The 18,387-nt window shown below is 42.3% G+C and overlaps 1 protein-coding gene across 7 annotated transcripts in view; it reads left to right on the top strand.

The window, feature by feature from the left end:
- The window catches only part of RNF152 (ring finger protein 152), a 109,416-nt gene extending 94,685 nt beyond the window's left edge, over positions 1 to 14,731 (top strand). For all 7 annotated transcript variants that reach the window (XM_068160998.1, XM_068160993.1, XM_068160997.1 and 4 more), the window contains one exon: positions 4,659 to 14,731. In XM_068160998.1, coding sequence (XP_068017099.1) covers positions 4,829 to 5,440 — 612 coding nt within the window. In that variant the 5' untranslated portion in view covers positions 4,659 to 4,828 and the 3' untranslated portion in view covers positions 5,441 to 14,731. The remainder of the gene's footprint in view (positions 1 to 4,658) is intronic.
- The last annotated feature ends 3,656 nt before the right edge of the window (positions 14,732 to 18,387 follow it).

The following is an 18,387-nucleotide window of genomic DNA, read 5'->3' as shown; positions in this document are numbered from 1 at the left end:
TAAAATTGTTCAAATATAGTAAAAATATCGTGTCCATAGGCAAGGATTTGCCATTAGTCAGTTCTTTGACTTGTTGTCCAACTCCTGTCATGGATGTTCAATGTCTTTCTTTGCACTGAGTTGCAAAAATAGCTGGGTTTTCTGACCTGGCCAGTCAGGGTTTGTGCAGTTTTCTTTGCAGCAAACCTGTGCTTTCTTCTTCCTCTTGCTGTCTGTAGCTGTGCTACACTAGCTGCAGCAACCTTCAACTTCTTACCTCCTGCAGCAGCTCCCTGCACTATGCTGGGAAGCTGCTAATTGCAAGAGAGAAACAGATGGCTTTTCTCATTCTCAGGGTGTGGGAAGGTGATGACTTGGCATTCCTGGCCTCTTGCATATCAAAAAAGCCTCTGCCATAGCCTCTGACAAGGTGTGAGCAGCACAGATAGAGTGAATGACAAACATCTGAAATGCCTGTTTTATTCTCCAGACCTTTATTGCTCTTGAGTCACCTGATCATTTCTCAAATCTTAAAAACTTCTGGCTTGTGCAGAGAGCAGCCCAAATCTGCAAGGAGGACCTTTGTGCTGTGCTCGCAGCCACATGGCTGTACTTTGAGTTTAAGCTGCAGTTCCTCTTTGGGTCTGAGCAGCTGCTTGCAAATCTCTCACTTCAGCCCTGTGGTTGTTGAGCAGGCTTGCAGGAAAGAGAAGAGGATAGGAGAGAGGCAAAGAAGTCTCTCAATGCTTCTTTGCGAGGCCTTTCTTTTCTCACTTCCATCGCTTCTGCTGCACCTGGCCTGCATTTTGGAGTTTGTGGATTTTAATACCCAGTTAGCTTTTATCTGTGTTGCTAATTAGATGTCAGCCCTGAAGAGCTTCCAGTTGCTGTCAGGTTTGTGCCAGACAGTTACTTCTTGCAGTTGAAATTGTCTTTGTGTATATGGTTTCAGTGTCATAGCCTTCAGCCCTCCCTTCTCCATGTGTGCCCCTGTGTATACATACATATATGCTCTCTCTCATGCAGAGACAGACAGATATCCCTGACACACTGATTTTCTTTCTTCTCTGTTTTCCTGTCAAGAGTTCCCTTGCCCTTGTTGGGTGCCCCTGGGTGATGAGAGCAAAACAATGGTTGTGGCTGTCATGTGCAGCCCAGCTGTCTCTCAGTCTTTGTGCTTGAAGCACTGAGAAGAATCTGCTCTGAGTAAGCTCCGAGCAAGATGTGCACCTGTGATCATTCAGTACTTTAACAGGTATGTAAGTGCATTGAGCACAAACTAGAGAGTCCAGTTCCCTGTCCAAGAGGAGGTCTGCTGCAGTGTTGAATCATGGCATAGTTAATAAAGTGAAGTGATAGAAGCGTACTGAGGCAGCTCCTGTGGCTTTTTCCTTCTATCCGCTTACTGCAAAATGAACGAAATAGAAAAGCAATTCAACTCTGTCTGTAGATGATGGCTTGACTTTCTTTCATCTCCCAAGCTGCACTGTGGCAGACTGCAGGAAGGCTGTGGGGCTTTCAGTATGATGGGGAGTAAAGTTACGTTTCAACTATGAAGCTGCATGTCTAACCTTTGAGCAAGGCAGTGTCAGCAAAGGCCAAGGGTTTAGATAGCTGTGGCTACTTTTTAACTTGGCTTTAGACATACTCTGAAAGAATCATACTATGCGCTCTGCTTACCAGTTGTTACCACTGATCTGTCAAAATCCACCTTATTTGAGACATTCTGGCAGAGTAAGAAACGTCATAATTCAGTATAAGTATACACACAATGCAACCATGTTATTCAAAGTAATGTTTATAGTTGTTCTTTTCGGGGGGAATGTAACTTCAAGACACAGTTGGAAGTGATCATTTTTCCCTTGATTCAGCACCAGGTCAAAATGGGGTTGTCACTATATCTACAGATTCTACAAACACATTGTTCAGATGTACGTGGATATATGTCATGTAAGTTGTAAACCCTATCTTAAACCTTTTTATCTGGCTCCATTCTTTTCCATGTTCTTCTTACAGATTGCAGTAATGTTTTAAAACTTTGATCTCCTGCATACATGCTTCATAGCATTACTTAGCATTCAGAACAGCTGAAATTTTCTTGCTGGGGTGGATTTTGTTCTTTTTCCTTAGGTGGTTGGCTGGAGGTGACATGATTTATTCTTCAGTTATGAATACCTCATTCTCTCCTAGCACTGATCTTCTGCTCTAAGAATGTCACTGGGATGGGAATGTAGGGCTTGATAACACATCAGTGTATGACTCCTGAACAAGGATCTGTGGTCAGACAAATTATTTTTATCCCAGTTACATTAATATCAACAGAAACTGGTTTACCTTTAACACTCAAGAGATGGTTGCAGGTGACAACTAAAAGAGAACGGAGATCTTCATCTTCCAGTTCATTGGCATCCAAAATGGGGGGAGGGCAGAGCATCTGTCCAGAAACACTGATTTGCATCTGCAGAAGGAATACTTCTACCCTATTTTTAAACATAATCTTTGGCTTCTGAATTTCCAGGCATTTGGGGGTTTTCTTCTCATAATGCTGCAGTATTGTTATACCTGGCTGTTTTGGATAGTTTTGTGGATACAGCCAGTCAGAGTTGACTTATGTAATGTGTGAGCTGAAAGTTTGCCTTAAGCAGTGCATAACCAAAAAAATTTGTATGCATACTTCTGTGCAAAATACAAAAACTACTGGATTGCTTGTGTCTGAAAACTGGATCTGATGGTTTCAGTGATTCCTTTCTGCAACTTCTAATCTGGCCTTTGTATTTTAATGCTTTCCAGACAGGAATTGCCTAGCATTATGAGTAGCTCTCTTCCACTTTTCTCTCAGATGCACTCCAATCTTTAATGACCTTTTATAGCAGTCTTTGTTTGTGCCTACCTGTACTGTTGTGATGTGGATCAAGAAGATAAAACCTTGAATTTTCTTGCACTTCCCCTTGGTGTGGCCTGCACGCAGGCAGTGAGTGTACAGCCTGTTCTGTGGCAGAGTAAGGTTCCTTTTGCACACAGGGTGTCTGTTAACACTGTGTGTAATATGGCACTGGTGCAGAGCAGGAGACTTACGGGGCAGGGTTCTCCCAGCAGTGGCCTCTGCTGCGTTCATGCAAAGCATCACCAAAGTGCCATTCAGGCAGCTGGCACAAGCTCTTTCCCCCTAGAGCTGCTGCCTGCGTTTCACAAGCTCCTGACTTCATAACTGCAGCCCGAGTCAGGATTGTAACTACATGTTTATTGAACCTCCTTGTGAGGTACAATGTGCTGCTGTTACAAAATCAGCAGCAGGGCCAATTCTGCCAGTGTCAGTGGTTTCAGTTGTTGGCATCTGAAGACATGACATGTGTTTCGTTTTCTCTCTTCAAATACTGGTGACTGCCAGAAACTGGCTATGAGACAGTGTGGTCCAGAGGGCTGTCCTGCATTGCAAACCCTGCATCTGTGCCAGTCTTCTCTTCTTGAACCACGTTATTTCTGTTTTACTGACGTCACCTAGTGATTAGCATGTTGCAACCTAGTTGCTATGATCCTGAGGGAAGAGCAAAAAATAATTGTATGGAAATGAAGTAGTCCTCTGACACCTGTAGTCTCAAAACTCTATTTTGGGAATAAAATGGCAATAGGAGAAGATAAAATGTCACCATGCAGATGTTTTGGGTTTCTTGAGTGTATTATCTGGATGCAAATTCAGGTTGATACTTCTTCAAACACAGCAGGAAAGGCAATGTAAAAAGTTGTAAAAAATAGCATTCCTTCATATTTATCATGTGTTGGAATGACCAAAATCACACAAAGCTAAACAACTCACTGTGAAAGCAAACACAGCTGCCTTTTTTTTGCATAGCTATAAGAAGTAAGTAGGGAAATAGAAAGAATCTCTTTATAATGAATAGGGAAGAATAATGAATAAAGTTCGTAACAATTTTTGCCTTTTATTGAGTGCATTAACATTGTTTACCATGGTGTTCACTGAGCCTGGGTCTAATCAGAGCCTTTTGCCTCGCATGAAGTTCTTAATCCATGAGAAGCTGTATGTTTCAGAGGGTCATGTTTTAACAAGCTGCTTGTCTAACCAGGCAGACAGCTAATTCAACTAAAAAGAGTGTAATTTCTTTTCGTTGTGACCAGGTGCTTCAGTATAGCTACTTGGTTGTCCATTCCTGCACATGAATTCCGTAAGTCCAGGAGCCTGTGGAAATTCATCTGATTAAACATTATTTCTTGTTTTCTTTCCCTCACCTTTGATGCAGACTTAGTGGTTGCAACCAGTGGTTAAAAATCTGCAGGGTTTAAGGACTAAAGGAGAACATTAAAGTGCAGGAGGGCTGAAAAGGCCAGAAAATATGACAGCAGGTAGATGCTGAAGGTTCTATAGCTTCTCCTCTTATGGTTATAAATATAACTGAGTGGTAGACTGGCAGTTTGGTAGAAATTTTATATGCAAGAGAACCCCAAAAAAACCAAAACCATTTAGTGATGGCTGACCTGAACATCTGCTACTGGGCAGTTTGGTGAAGCCAGTGGGAAGATGCTTTCTTGATAAGGGTAACAAATTAGTTTCTCCTGCCAGATTCTAGGGTCAGCACTAAGTTTCATTTCCCCTTAGCTGGACTCATTTTTTCCACGGGTTTCTGTAAGTAACCTGTTCCTTCATGCTTTTCTGTTTGTCTCAGGTACTGAAAGGTTCCAGCTGGAGGTTTTCCTGCACTCTCCATAACTGCTGCCCATCCCTGACCTGAGAAGAAGTGGTGGCAAGGTGCTGCTTCTTGGCTGTAAGGTGTCAGGGAGAGGCTCATTGTGAGGCCTGCTGTGCTTCCTGTGCTTCCTTGGACCACCGGCTGCCATGGAGACCTTGTCCCAGGACTCTCTGCTGGAGTGCCAGATTTGTTTCAACTACTACAGCCCTCGGCGGCGGCCCAAGCTGCTGGACTGCAAGCACACCTGCTGCTCTGTGTGCCTGCAGCAGATGAGGACCAGCCAGAAGGACCTGCGTTGCCCCTGGTGCCGTGGGATCACCAAGCTGCCACCAGGGTACTCTGTGTCGCAGCTGCCTGATGACCCTGAGGTGATCGCTGTCATTGCAATCCCCCACACCTCAGAGCACACCCCTGTCTTCATCAAACTCCCCAGCAATGGTTGCTACATGCTGCCCTTGCCCCTCTCAAAGGAAAGGGCGCTGCTGCCAGGAGACATTGGCTGCCGCCTCCTGCCTGGTGGCCAGCAGAAATCCCTGGCAGTGGTGACAATCCCACAGGAGCAGCAGCCACTTCAGGGTGGCCTTCCTGCTGAGGGGGCAGCAGAGGAGCCAGACCGAAGAGGCATTGTGAAAAGCTCTACATGGTCAGGGGTTTGCACTGTGATTCTGGTGGCCTGCGTCCTGGTCTTTCTCCTGGGCATTGTCCTCCACAACATGTCCTGCATTTCCAAGCGCTTCACGGTGATCTCCTGCGGCTGAGGTGGGGAGGGAAGGGTGTGCTCTGGGTTGGGGCAGTGGTGGTGGTGGTGGTATGGAGCAAGACAATTCACTGCAGCTTTGCCCAATGACTGCAGAATGCTGTGCCCCAGGGCAGCGGTGTACTGGCCCGACTGTAGCTCTCGGCATTGCAGCATCAGGCCTCAGCAGTGTGCAGAGAAAATCATGTCCCGTGTCTGGTGGCAGTGGCACCAAGGAGGACTGCATGTGTCACCACAATCATTTATCAAAAGGACTGCAACTTAATGTGATTTTTTTTGGTTTGTTTTGTATCATGTGACAAGATTAAAGACCTCCATGTAGCTGGTTATACTGTAAAGTATACAGTATGAGCTCTTCTCTAAACACAGTAGATTAAAACCAAAACTGCTCCATGTAGAATTAAAGAATGGATGCGTGACTGCTCTACAAGGTGTTCAGTACCACTCCACATACGCATTATTTTTTAATGAGGGGAGGGAGACCAGAAAACCAATAAATCATTTAGCTGCTGAGGCATTTAATGTATTTTAAGTGGCACATTAATTAAACCAAGTTAGGGAGTTGTATGATAGTTTTTAAAAGGAAACATTTTACAAGCAGTTGTTTTGTTCCACGATGTGTGATTTCTGCCTCTGGTTTTTCCCCCGTGTTGTGTCAACTACAGAGAAGTGGCATTTTCAGCATCCTTTATTTGAAGGACCTTCCAAGCAGGGAAGCAAAGTGGGTTAGGAGGAATACCTAAAAAGGCAGTCAAAACACTTCTGCTTAACTGACTTCTTGAGAAGGATGTCTTTGAAAGGTAAACACTGAACACGCTGTTTTACCTCTGGTCGGCAGCAGGGCTTCCCAATGGCCTGGCCTTTCATAGCTATTAGTAAAGAAATGGCTAATGAGAAGTATTAGAACTCCTCTTACAAGGATATGATAGCAAGTTGTTCTGTTTCTTTTTCTAGAGGTTGGGTTTTCTTAGTTATTTTCAAAGAATTTAGATCTCTTTTGCCTCCCTCTTTCCTAGGACATGCAGTTGTGCAGCCATGTAATAGAGGAGTTGCTCTAAGGAAGCTTCACCATCCCAACCAAGACCAAGGTCCTTTATATGCAATTGTCTAGTAAGAACCCAGGTGAACCTAACACTCTACTGGGTAGGCTGCCCCTTCTAAAGCACTGTAGCTGTAGTATTATCAAAATGTCTGGGTGGGCATAACAGAGCCCTTTCCCATATTTCAGTCTTGCAAATGTTGGCCTTTTTAAAGACATTGGGAAAACAAAACAAAAAAAGTGTCTCCCTCCACCTGTGAGTGTCCTGACACCCCAGTCATTTGCCATTCACTTCTTGGAAAGAGCCAGATTTCTGACCCTTCACCACAGCAACACTTTGCTCTAAGCATTCCCACTAGCTTTAGTACTACTGCTTGTCAGTAAAATACTGCTTAGTGTGAACTGGGGTGTTTGGCAAGTCTGAAAACTTGAAATTTGTGTGAGATTTAGGGATTTGATCATGGTAAACCTTTAATAAGACAGCAAAATTCTGTTGATTTTGCACTACTTCTTTTTGCAAATAAAAAGCATAACCTTCCTGAAGCATGACCTCTTGTTGTCTACCTGCTATTTTCTAATAATTAATTAGCAATTGCTCAATGCCATATTATAACACCAGAGAACATCATTTTGGCTATGCTGACCTGGTTAGCCCTGTTGGTGGTTTTCTGATTGTCACAAAATCCAGTTGCTGGTTCACCATCAACATTCTCACTGGGACTTCTGTCAGAAACATACCTCTGATTTTGTGCTGGACTTCTCCCCTTCCTGTTCCCAACCTACAGTTTTCTTCCTCAATTTCTGTAACTGAAGAAGAGCATATATGGTGCTTAATTGTTATGGTGTGTATTGGATCATGTATGGAGAGGAACCATTGTGCTGATTTTTATCGCCTGTTGTATGTATGCCCAGCACAGCTAAAAAAAGATAGCACATTCAGCGCCTTTTTCTTGCAAGGCCGATGTGTAATATGCCTCGGACCTGGCTTATGAGTATTGTAATTACATGGACAGCTCTCTGCAGCACATTTATTTTGGTTGCATTAGGGAACAGCAGGTATTCCAAAATGTGTCTTGTCAACCAGCTAGTCTCTTGTTGCCAGTAGGTAGCCAAATTTCTACTGACATCTCCATCCTATGCTGCTTATTGTGTAGAGGGAAGCCAGTTCACAAAAAAATCTTGCCTTTCCAAGACTCTCGAGGAAGTGACCAGATACAGGACTCAACCCTCTACTGCCTTATTCCCTGTAGCAATTGGTGGCTGAATCAGGAGCATATAGCATAGTTGGAAGATGCTCCAAGAACAATGCTGGTGCATTTTGCACCAGCTCCTGCATTTGTTTATCTGAGGTGTCAATGACTGCACAAAATTGGGAGGCAGTCAAAAAGCAGGTCCTGGAGATGCAGTGATGGTAATGTTAACCTCTTTCCAGCCATACCTACCTGCCTGCCTGAAGGTCTTGAGGCCAAGGTTTCTCTGTCTTGAAAAACCACCATCTTTACCCTTGCATGGAGAGTGTAGTATGAAAGAGAAATCAGAAATTAGGTTAAAATACCACACTGCATAATACATTATGCAACAGGCAGACCCGGAGCTTATCCGCTGTTAATGATGTAAGTATTGTATTAGCAGAATACCATCCTGTATTACATAACAGCACATTGTTTCATTAATATGAATTTTCTGTACTTTTTTGTGCCTGCTGAAATGCATGTTTGACCTAATTTCTGATCCAGACATTTGCCTGCTCACAGCCTTGTATAAGAGCAATAACTAAAACCTCAAGATTGTTGCCTGCGTGTGCGCGCACGGTGTGTACGTTCGTTCCTTTTTTATAAGAGCTCTGGAGATGTTTTCGTTCTGGCTTTAGACTGTGGCTATCATTTTCCGTTTGCAGCTGCCATGTCTTGTTGGCTCACCTAGGTTTTTCGCTGACTTGTCTAGAAGTGAACTAAATAGTTTGTTGTAATGTACAGTGGTAAACTGTTTCTCAAGTGTGTCGCTAGTCACGCTGTTTTAAAAATGCAGTGCGGTCTGTCCCATTCCTCAGTCCAATACCTGGCATTAAAGAACGATACTGCTATGGACTCTACCTGACTTTTTTTCCTCCCCCCCCCAAAAAAAATACCCAGTTATTTTATTTTAAACCCCTTTTGTCTTCATAATTTTTCTCTGTCCCGACATATTTGAACTTGTGTCCAAATTACCAGGTTCTGGGCTAGTTTTCAGTTCTGTGCTGTCCAGTAAGAAATCACTGCCCAGTTCCACCAAAGAAAGAAGAAAACTTACTGTGACACGGTAAGCAAATGAAATTTGTGCTAAAACTTGTGGGTAGTTCCTCAAGCACCTGCATTTTTAGAGCAAATGAACTCTGTGTGGATGTTTATTTATTTGCTTGTTTAATGGGAAGGATGTATGTGTTGGGGTCCAGCTTAACATTTTTTTGGTGGGGGATCCCAGCTTCTGGTTTTGGCTTGTGTTTCCCTGGCAAACAGTCTTTAAGGTTCACTCTGTGAAATTCTGTTCAGTGAATTTTAAAAATTCAAAGATATGCAATTTTGGTATGCAGGACTTTTTTAGGAAATTGTGTGTTCAGTGATTGTTCATGCTTAATCAAGATGTAAAGGAGCCTGGATGTTTTGTAAACATGGAGCAATCATGAGTCCAGTTTCATCTTTATTAATGAAGGTCATTCTGAATAAAACATTAGCAGGAAAAACTGATCTCAAGTTTATTGTGGTACCTTTGCCATCAAATGAAGAGCGTGGAAGGGAATGTGTCAGAATTCGCTCCATATGGCTGAAATCTGACTGTTTTAAGGCAAAATGTTGAATGTGGGTTGTGAATAGCAAACTGTTAATGTTTTTAATTACCTTGGAATACAAAATTGTAGCTGATGACTATTGAGCCACACAACACTTCCTTTCTTTCTGTTATCTGATTATAACTCATACATTTTAAGTAAATGTCTTGCTTATGGAAGTAATGGATCATTGGCCTTGACATAAGCATGCATTGTACAGGCTGGCATGCTGGCTCCGTCTTTCCCGAGTCTGTCTTCCCAGTTACATTCTTATCAGTGGAGCCCTAGGCAGCCAAGCTTTCTGATACCACAGATGCTTTAGTAGGGTAGAGATAGCTGACGTTGCACTAGTTTTGTTGCATTCACAACAGGACTAAACCAAACCAAGCAATACATACATGACTTCAGCTCTTCTGTAGATGTCCCAGTATCAAAAGCTCCAGGCACCAGTCTACTGTGTAAACTGGTCAAAACCTGTGTGTTCCCTGGTTGTTTTCACAGCAGTGCCACACATGGAGTATGTTGCCCGCTCCAGGTCATAGAAAGGAGCCGTACCCACCATCCACAGCTAAAGTGCCCCTAGGGAATGTGGCTTGTTGGCACGAGATGCTTGCATGAGTACTGCTGGAGACATACACGTGTCAAGTTTAGCACCCGTCAAGTAAATGTTGGGGTTGAAAACCTTCCTTATCCTAGTTGCACACAAATCATGTCTTGAGATTTGGGAAGTTTTTTGAGACTTCTTATTATGGGCAGATGGAGGGGAGAGGGAGAGAAGAAGGTACATCTAGGAGGCCATGGAAGGAGCTGCTAGTTCTGAAGAGAGAGGGTTTTGTGCAAGAGTTTCTGCAAGACAAAGGTTGTCTGGAAATGCTGCAGTGAGTTTACAGTGTGTTAGTGACCTTCCTGGTGCAGTACACTGTCTGTAGGCCTGACAGCTGGGGCTGGTGTGGTTGTGGGTGTTTTTTGTATCACTTTACCCTCTTGCATGCTTGTGTCAACAAGCAAAGCTACTTGCTTCATCCTCAAGATGACTGAATTTACAGACATTTCTTAAGTTGCTCTGAGTATCTTTAATGGAAAAAAAATGACCTTCCAAGATCAATGAAACTGAATGTTTAATAAAGAATTTTAAAATGCATTTTCCATCTTGAATAAATTTTCCTTTTAGTTATAAATAATTCCTGTAATTTTTGTGTGGCATGTGCTCCTGAACATCAGAAGCAATTCTGTGGGATTAGCCAGAAGAAAATTCCCCTCTCCCATCTTGTGGATCTCCTTTCCGATCTACACAAATCTGTTTTCACTCTTCTCATCTGTGTCACAGTGAAGCACATGAGCATGGGAATGAAATGACTTGAGGGCAGGCAGGCTGCTATAGGTATGAGCACAGGGACTTGTTTCCATTGCTCAGGGGTAGTATGCACACAGTACATGTTTGCATGTGGTAGAGAGAGGCCTAGAGGATTAGTGAAAGTCCCTCAGGCTCTTACATTTCAGGAACATCCTATACTTCATGTTGCTGGGATGATGAGGTACTCGGATCTCTTGGTGGCATGACAGCTAGGTATTGCTACCTGTGTTTCATGTGAGAGAAGTTACAATCCCCTCTCAGCTGTCCTTTGCAAACCGACTCCCACTGCTGATTAATGAGACTTGATGTAGCACAGGTGACCTATCTTCTGGGTTTGGGTGAAGAGCCACATCACTGCTCTGTGCTTGCAGAGCAGGATGTCCATCTAAAAGAGAACTGAGCAGATGATTAGGCAGTAGCCTGGAAATTCAGAGCTGTAGGTGCAGAAACATCTACTGGACTTGTTTTACAGTGGCCTGCCTATATAATTTCTGTCAAACCGTAGCTTGAGGATGGCAGTGAAATTCCAGTTCTTGCTTTTCCCTCAACAACTTTGAGCAGGGAAACTACTTATTTAAAAAATGCAGTTTTTCCACCAAACTGAAAAACTTTATGGGTGTGCAGACATTTTCTAGGGTGCTGAATCACTGAAGCCTGTGACTCAGCCACAAGGTGAACAGGAATTCAGTGAGAAGTTGGGATAAAAAAGAAAGCTAAGCCTTGAATTCTGAGTACGTGCAGATGTGTCACATTGCTGAAAGTAAAAACTTGTTCATGTTGCATGTGCATTATGTGAACACACAAAAACAGGTGGCCATCTCCTAGGCCAGATAGTGAAGCTGACAATGTTGGTAAAGCCAAATAGTTGAAGATGGGTTTTATTGAACCTATTGGATCTGAGGAGCTGGAAAGACAAAGTGGCTGTTTGGTTTGACAGCTATGGCACTTAGACGAAATAGGATTACATTAGAAGTCTGTAGCTTTCTGGCTTGGTTTTAAAGGTGGAGTAAATAAAAGAGAAACCTGAGTGGTTTGATGCTGAAAGTTCTTTAGTTGCCTATCTTGAGAATTTCAAAAAGATCCCTGTGTTTTGACACTGCTGCTCAGTTTTGTAAGCATTGCCCTGTAGGTGCCTGAGCGGACTAACTAGGTCTGAATTATTTGGTTTGCATCCTTGAGAGAAATCTGGATCTGTGTCCAGATCTGAAAAAATCTTCCCCTGCAAGATGTTTTGAATTCAGTTTGACATTGTCAAGTGTATGATTTCACTTTGATGTACTTAAGAATGGTGGTCGATCTTAAAAATACTTTCAAAGCAGTGAGTCTTGTGGGAGATGCATATGGCTGATAGGAGCATAAAAGGCAGCTCAGTTCCCACACGTGGCCAATTAGATGATTGAACTGCAACTGAATAATTTCTTGCTTAAATTATTCACAATAATAGTTGCAGATGTCTCTCAAAGATTTGCTTAATACATGTATTGAAATATTTAGGACGTGATTCAGGAAAGTATCCTAACTGAGAAAGCACCAAAGCATTAATTTAAGACAGGGATTTGGTAACACATGATTAAATACTTTCTTGACTAGAGGTGGCCTTTACAGTTAGGTGTGGTTTGGGTTTGTTGGTTGGTTGGTTGGTTTGGTTTTTTGGGTGGTGGTTGGTTGGTGTTTTCTTGATCCTTGGCTAGTCTGCACGATCATCTGCTAGTCCAGATCATCAGTGAAGATGCTGAACAGGATGGGGCCCAGCACTGATCTCTGGGGGACAGAGTACTGGAGTGGACTGCCCAGGGAGGTGGTGGAGTTGCCATCACTGGAGGTCTTCAGGAGGGGATTGGATGGGGCACTTGGTGGTATGGTTTGGCTGATGTGGTGGTGCTGGGTGATGGGCTGGAGTTGATGATCTCAGAGGTCTTTTTGAGCCTCAATAATTCTGTGATTCTTTAAAACCATTTGAAGCAGCAAGCTTTGCTTTGGGCAAGATTTTGTTTTGAAATTTGAAAGCATATTGACTAGGAATGACTAATACCCAAAGACAGCTGTATGGAAGCGCTCAAGTACAGGGACCTGGATTTCTAGAATGCTTAATTGCTCATCGTATGTAGCTGAGAATTCTTAAGTTATGGTGGGACGGAAAAATAAAGCTTGCATTTCAAACCCACACCAAAACCCACCCTAGGAATACAGAGTGGTGATGATTTAAGAAACTCATGAGAAATGAATTCTAATCACTTCTTTCCTGCTGTGCTGAAATGCTGAGGGATTTGCTAAACCTACAGGTTGATACAACTGAATCCCTGCTTAATGATTGTATTTGCTGAACTGGCTAACTGCAGTGGATACTTAAAGAGTTATTTCTTTTCCTTTCTGACCTCCTTGGGTTTAGAGGAGACAAGATTGGGACAGTTGTAGCTGGATTGAATAGCATGATAAGAGTTGTAAAATGTTACCAGCAAGGAGTGTGGGTTTGTGATAAACAAGAGCTGCTGTCTTTCGGCAGCCATCCAGATAGCAACTCCAGCAGACCTCTGGGACTGAGAGAAGTGTCAGAAGTACTGGATAAATGAGGAGATTTTTTAATATCCCAGATATTGTGTTTGTTATTGCTGATCCCTGGCATATTCCTATATGTTCTGTATAAGAAGCAGCTTTAAAAGCTCTTTGTGCTTTCTTAGGAGCATGCTGTCTCCTGTTTCCTCTTCATCCCATTGTTGCATCCACCTATTTCCCTGCAGATCTGCGAGGAGAAACTTACCTTTGTATATTTGAGTGACTGCAAATTACTGTATTTTCAGTGGTCTCCACAGAAACAAACATCTTTGGGTCTCCAGTGTCTTATTTCTTTGTCTGCCATTATTATAATAGATCCTATTTGAAATAGTATTTTTCTTTACTTTACTATAGCCCTACTATTAAAAACCCAAACCAATAGCAAAGCAAGAGAAAACAACTCAGACTAGGGACTACACACACACACTGATTTTTAACATAAGACCATTCATTAACAACCTTTTTATTTGGCCTTTGTTGAGTGTATCAGATGTGGTATTTTTGAGATTCCACTTCCTTTGGTGTGGGGGAGAAAGATAAGAGGAAAATCCATATTCATGGTTTGGATTAGGTCCAAAATGCTTGTATGTGCTTCTGTTTTGTAATACCTTATAAGCCTCCTAACAACTGAAAACTGCAATAGCACCAAAATCTTAATGAAATGTCATGTGCTGCCTATTAAGTTTAAAATGCCTACTGAAATGTGCAGAGCCTGGACTTTCTGGATGTTGAGCACACAGAGCACTCTATGTGGAATTAGTGGTGACTGTCAGTACTCTGAGATCAGGCTCAGATCTTATGCCTCATTTAAAGCCATTAGTGGACTCAGCTTCTGAGGATCTTTGTCATATGTCTTATGTGCAGTGACAGTCCTTATTTTATAGATCTAAAGCAAGCAGCCTTTGATAAGGAGATACTTAATTTTGAGGGCAAATTATGCATCTCTTTAAGAGATTATGTAATCTTTCATTGGGTCAGTGACCTGATGTCTGCCAAGGAAAGACAGGAATTTGGTTCAATTGTCCCAGCACTGTCTGTGCCTGCTGTGCTTGCTGAGTGGCCCAAGGGGAGGTGATGTCCTGGGGCGAGTGTTGAAATACAGATGTGATCCACCACAAATTTCTGTTGAAACAGTGGCCCTGTAAGGACACACTATGAATATTGTCCTTGATGGAATGGCCCATTGTTACATCTCCAGTTAGAGCATGGGTTCTTACAGTTTCTTGGCTGTAGGTATGACAGTTTAAAAGAAATGTGAGAATCTTTCTGTAAGATTTCCTGCAGCTTTCTACTGGGCTATCAGTATCCCACAAACTGGACAACCTGCCCTTCTATTGAGCATCGGGTGAAAAAGGTAGTCCCAAAGCAGGCTGCTTCATCTGTTGCTGTGCTGAGGGTGAGCATGCTGCTCAGATGTTCTTTTGTGGTAGGCTCTAAAAATCATTTATTGTCCTCTCCCCTCCTCCCCTGCCCTAATTTTGCTTATAATTGTTTCAGAAAAACAAAAACAAGTACTATGAAAAAAAAAAAAAAAGAAATAAAGTTGTTCTTCATTCAGGTCACGTTTGTACCATCTGTTTCATATCTATTTAAACTGTCAGGAGAAAACAGAGGTGCCCCTGAATTTCAGCTATGCTTACATTTAATTCCAATAGACTTCCTGGTTTGGAGACTAAATCTTGTTAAGCTGAGGACCTCTGAGGAAAAAAATATTTTTAATCCCTGGGAGCCAGCAGATGTTGTCAGTGGTTGCTGGACAGTGCAGCAGCAGTCCCTGCAAAAAGGCATTGTCCCTGCTGCAGTCCTTGTGGTTTGAGTCCAGTGGGATGGTGTGGCACAGGGCTGCAGCGGAGAAAGCAGGACTGACTGCACACTCATGTGTTCTCTGTGGGAGCTGCTTCCCAACATGCATTTTGAGCTACTTGCACTCGATACCAGTTTAGATTACTTCAGCTGCAGTATCCCTAATTGCTCCATGGGGCATTGGAAGTGAGCTGTAATCTAAAGCAGATCTAAAAAGCTCATCCCACAGGGCACTCCCCTTATTAGCAACTATTTCAGTATTGCCAAAGGAAGCAGTGAGGATGGTTGGGGTTGTTTTCTTTTTTCTTTTCTTTTTGTGTGTGTGTTTGTCTGGTTGGTTGGTTTGGATGTGGGATTTTGTTGTTGGTTTGGGTTTTTTGTTTGGTTTGTTGTTGTTGTAGAAGGCAAATAAACTCGTTGCTGTTGTTGAAGGCAAAGGAAAGATACTGAACAATCAGCTAAGTTGTCCACAGCACAGCTTTGAAGTGAGACCTAGTTTTCTATCTCAGTGCCAACCTTGAAGATGTGTATATGTATTCATGCAATTAGTATGTGAATTAAAACAAGAGCAGAATGAAAGGTTGCCTCCAGTTTAAAAAAATCTAAGGCAGAAAGGCCTCTCTCTGCCTAGCACTGCTGATATTCTCTTTCCTCCCCTTCTGGACTTTTGTGCTCATTAGTGGCTACAGGAGAAGCTGGAGTCTGTCCTTGGGTTCGTACTACATGGCTCTGCCACAGCTTTGCCACTGTCTCTTCTCCTTTTCCTCCCTAAGTTCCCTCCCCACACCTCCTTAATTCTATTCTAGTTAAGCAAGCTGGCACTCTTCAGTGGCTGTGAATTGAAGTCTTTGCTGTGTTTCAGAAGCAAGAACACCTATCACTCAGTTTTAGATGACACTTCTTGTGAAGGGCTAACCAGCCCTTACAGACACACAAGCTCCTGGGCCGCCGTGACTAAACCTTGCCAAATATTGACTTTATAAAGGTGAAATCAAAGTGCTGTCAATAAATCTGAATGTCTGGAGAAGCTTGCTTTGTTTGCTTGTCTATCCTTGAAGGCACTGCAAACATTGCTGAGTTTCTAACTGCCCCCTTCCCTCTGTCCCCTTTTAATATGTGGTATTTTTGTAGGCCAGTCTCTGGAGTCTTGTCCTTTGTATATGTGGAACTGCTGATTTTATGAGAACTGTTCAGACACATTTGCTATGATTAAAATTCTATAAAATTATTTTCAATAGACTAGTGTGTGCTTTTCTTTCTTACTACAAAAAGTAAAATTGGCTGGGATATTCCCTCACTGGTTCCATTAAGAGCTTTAATAGCATTGAGCAGTAATAAAGGAAGACTGAGATCCTCAACCAAGTTTCAGATGGGTGGAAGTGACTTTTATGTGGTCCATCAGAAAGCTGCTTCTGTAAACCTGTGAAAATGAGGGGGGAAAATGAATGTGTTGCTCTCCTCTACTTTCCATGGGCAACTTTCTCTCTCCAATTTTGGTACAACTTTAGCTTTGACTTAGGTTCTCCTACCCTTTGGGAGGTGTTGTGACATATCCCTGTGAATGCTCTGTGGTACTCAAATGTACTCATGCTCATGCACACGCATCTGTGCTCCTGTGTGTTGGTCTAGAGATAGTCTCTTATCGCTTTAACCAATACACATCCTTACAAATGCTAAATGAATGGGCCACTGGTATTAATGAATGTAAATACAATGATTTTAGAGGAGTTTTGAGGGTTTACAACACCCAGGGTAAAGACCAATAGATAGAGATTTTTTGTTTTTTAATTCAGCAATCTATGGTGTTTCAAAAGAGTGTGTTGCTGTGTGCAAAAGTGCAGCTCATTTTCCTTGTAGATCTTCCATTTTTAAGCCTGCTTTCCTAGGGAAATGGGGTATGCACACTCATGTTCCTCATCTCTCTGTCCCTTTCCACTGAGCTTTCTACTCAAATTCAACATAGTGATAGCCATCTAAAAGATAATTACATTTCTGGTTTGATGATGGGTGGGTAGAAGAGTAGATGGAAGAGAGAGACAGATCCTCTATGTGCCAAACATGAAAAAGGTACAGTGTGCACTTGAATCTTACTAGAAATTAGGAAGACAACATGGAAGATATTCAACGATAAATGACTCAAGCAGAAGAAAAAAAGTAGATCTTGCAGTGAACAGAGAGACAGCAGTGCACAGGAAATAAGGGGTTTGGGGTTTTTTGCCTTTTTTCCATGTGATTCCTTTGAAATGCAGCCTCCTCTAGAATTTTATATGTATTAGTCTTGAGTGACAAATTATGGTGGTACTTGTTGCCTGTGTATAGCCTTGGACAAGTGGAGTTTTGCAGTCACAAGAAACTGAAACTTCATCAGTAGACCTGTGACACAACTCTTATGACATCACTTTGCATTTAGTGACTTAAGCTTGGGTAATTTAGTAATTAAGCTTGGGCCACCTAATTTCACTGTGATGGGACAAATACCAATTAGCAAAACTATACAGGAGCATCATCAAAGAATGGAAATGCCTGAAGAAGATGTGTTTGATGGATTTTTTTTTTATATCAAAAGCAAGGCAAAACCATACAGGGCTCTGTCATTTATGATTGCTGAGATGAACTAAGAGTGTAAATCAGGTTTGTCAGATGAAATTACAAACTGAGGGAAAAGCATGAGCTTTTGTGCCCTCAAGCTCATCTTCTTCAAGTCTGAAATAAGAGTAGCGTACATCAAAACTAGATACAGGCTAAGTGACAGTTGCACTGAGTTTGCCTTACTCCACTTAGTTTGAGTACTGAGAGAGTAAGGCAGATGTGCTCTATAGAGGAGAGAGGAAATTTTATTGGGAGTCAGGAAAGCTCTTAAGCAAACAGAAGAGGGAAAAGATGCACTTTCACCTGTGAAAAAATTAAAGTGGTTAGGGGACAAAAGGCTTGAGGGAGACTTCCAATGTGACATGACATACTAAGTATATCCTATTCTAACAGATGAGGAAATCTCAGGCTCCGGTACAGCTGATAATTTCCCATCTAGATGGAAACACAAACAGTAATGGTATTTTCTCCTACTATGCAATCAACAGCCAGGCATAATGGACATTTCCAGTCTCTTAGAATTCAATAATGCTAAATGGAGCTTCTGAGTAAAGCTGAAAAAAACCCAGGGAATTTGATGCCTTTAATGATGTGAATCTCATATAAGGGAGATTTGTTCAAAGGCTTGATGCATTGCTTCAGTGAGTAAAATCTTTCTTATGTTCTCAAGCTAACTAGAATAGCTGAAAGAGTGCTAAGTACTAAAAACACATCTGGGGAGCAGAAATTGTGTCTCAGCACTTACTACTTCAAACAGATGGAAAAAGATAAGAGAGAAAGAAATAAAAAGACTGACCTAGGCTTACC

Source organism: Melanerpes formicivorus, unplaced genomic scaffold (genome assembly GCF_026170545.1).
Source record: "Melanerpes formicivorus ecotype bairdi unplaced genomic scaffold, bMelFor1.0.p_v2 SCAF_55, whole genome shotgun sequence".
In the NCBI taxonomy this organism is placed as follows: Eukaryota; Metazoa; Chordata; class Aves; order Piciformes; family Picidae; genus Melanerpes; species Melanerpes formicivorus.
The sequence above is the reverse complement of the archived record's forward strand: the minus strand, read 5'-3'. Positions and strand labels throughout refer to the sequence as shown.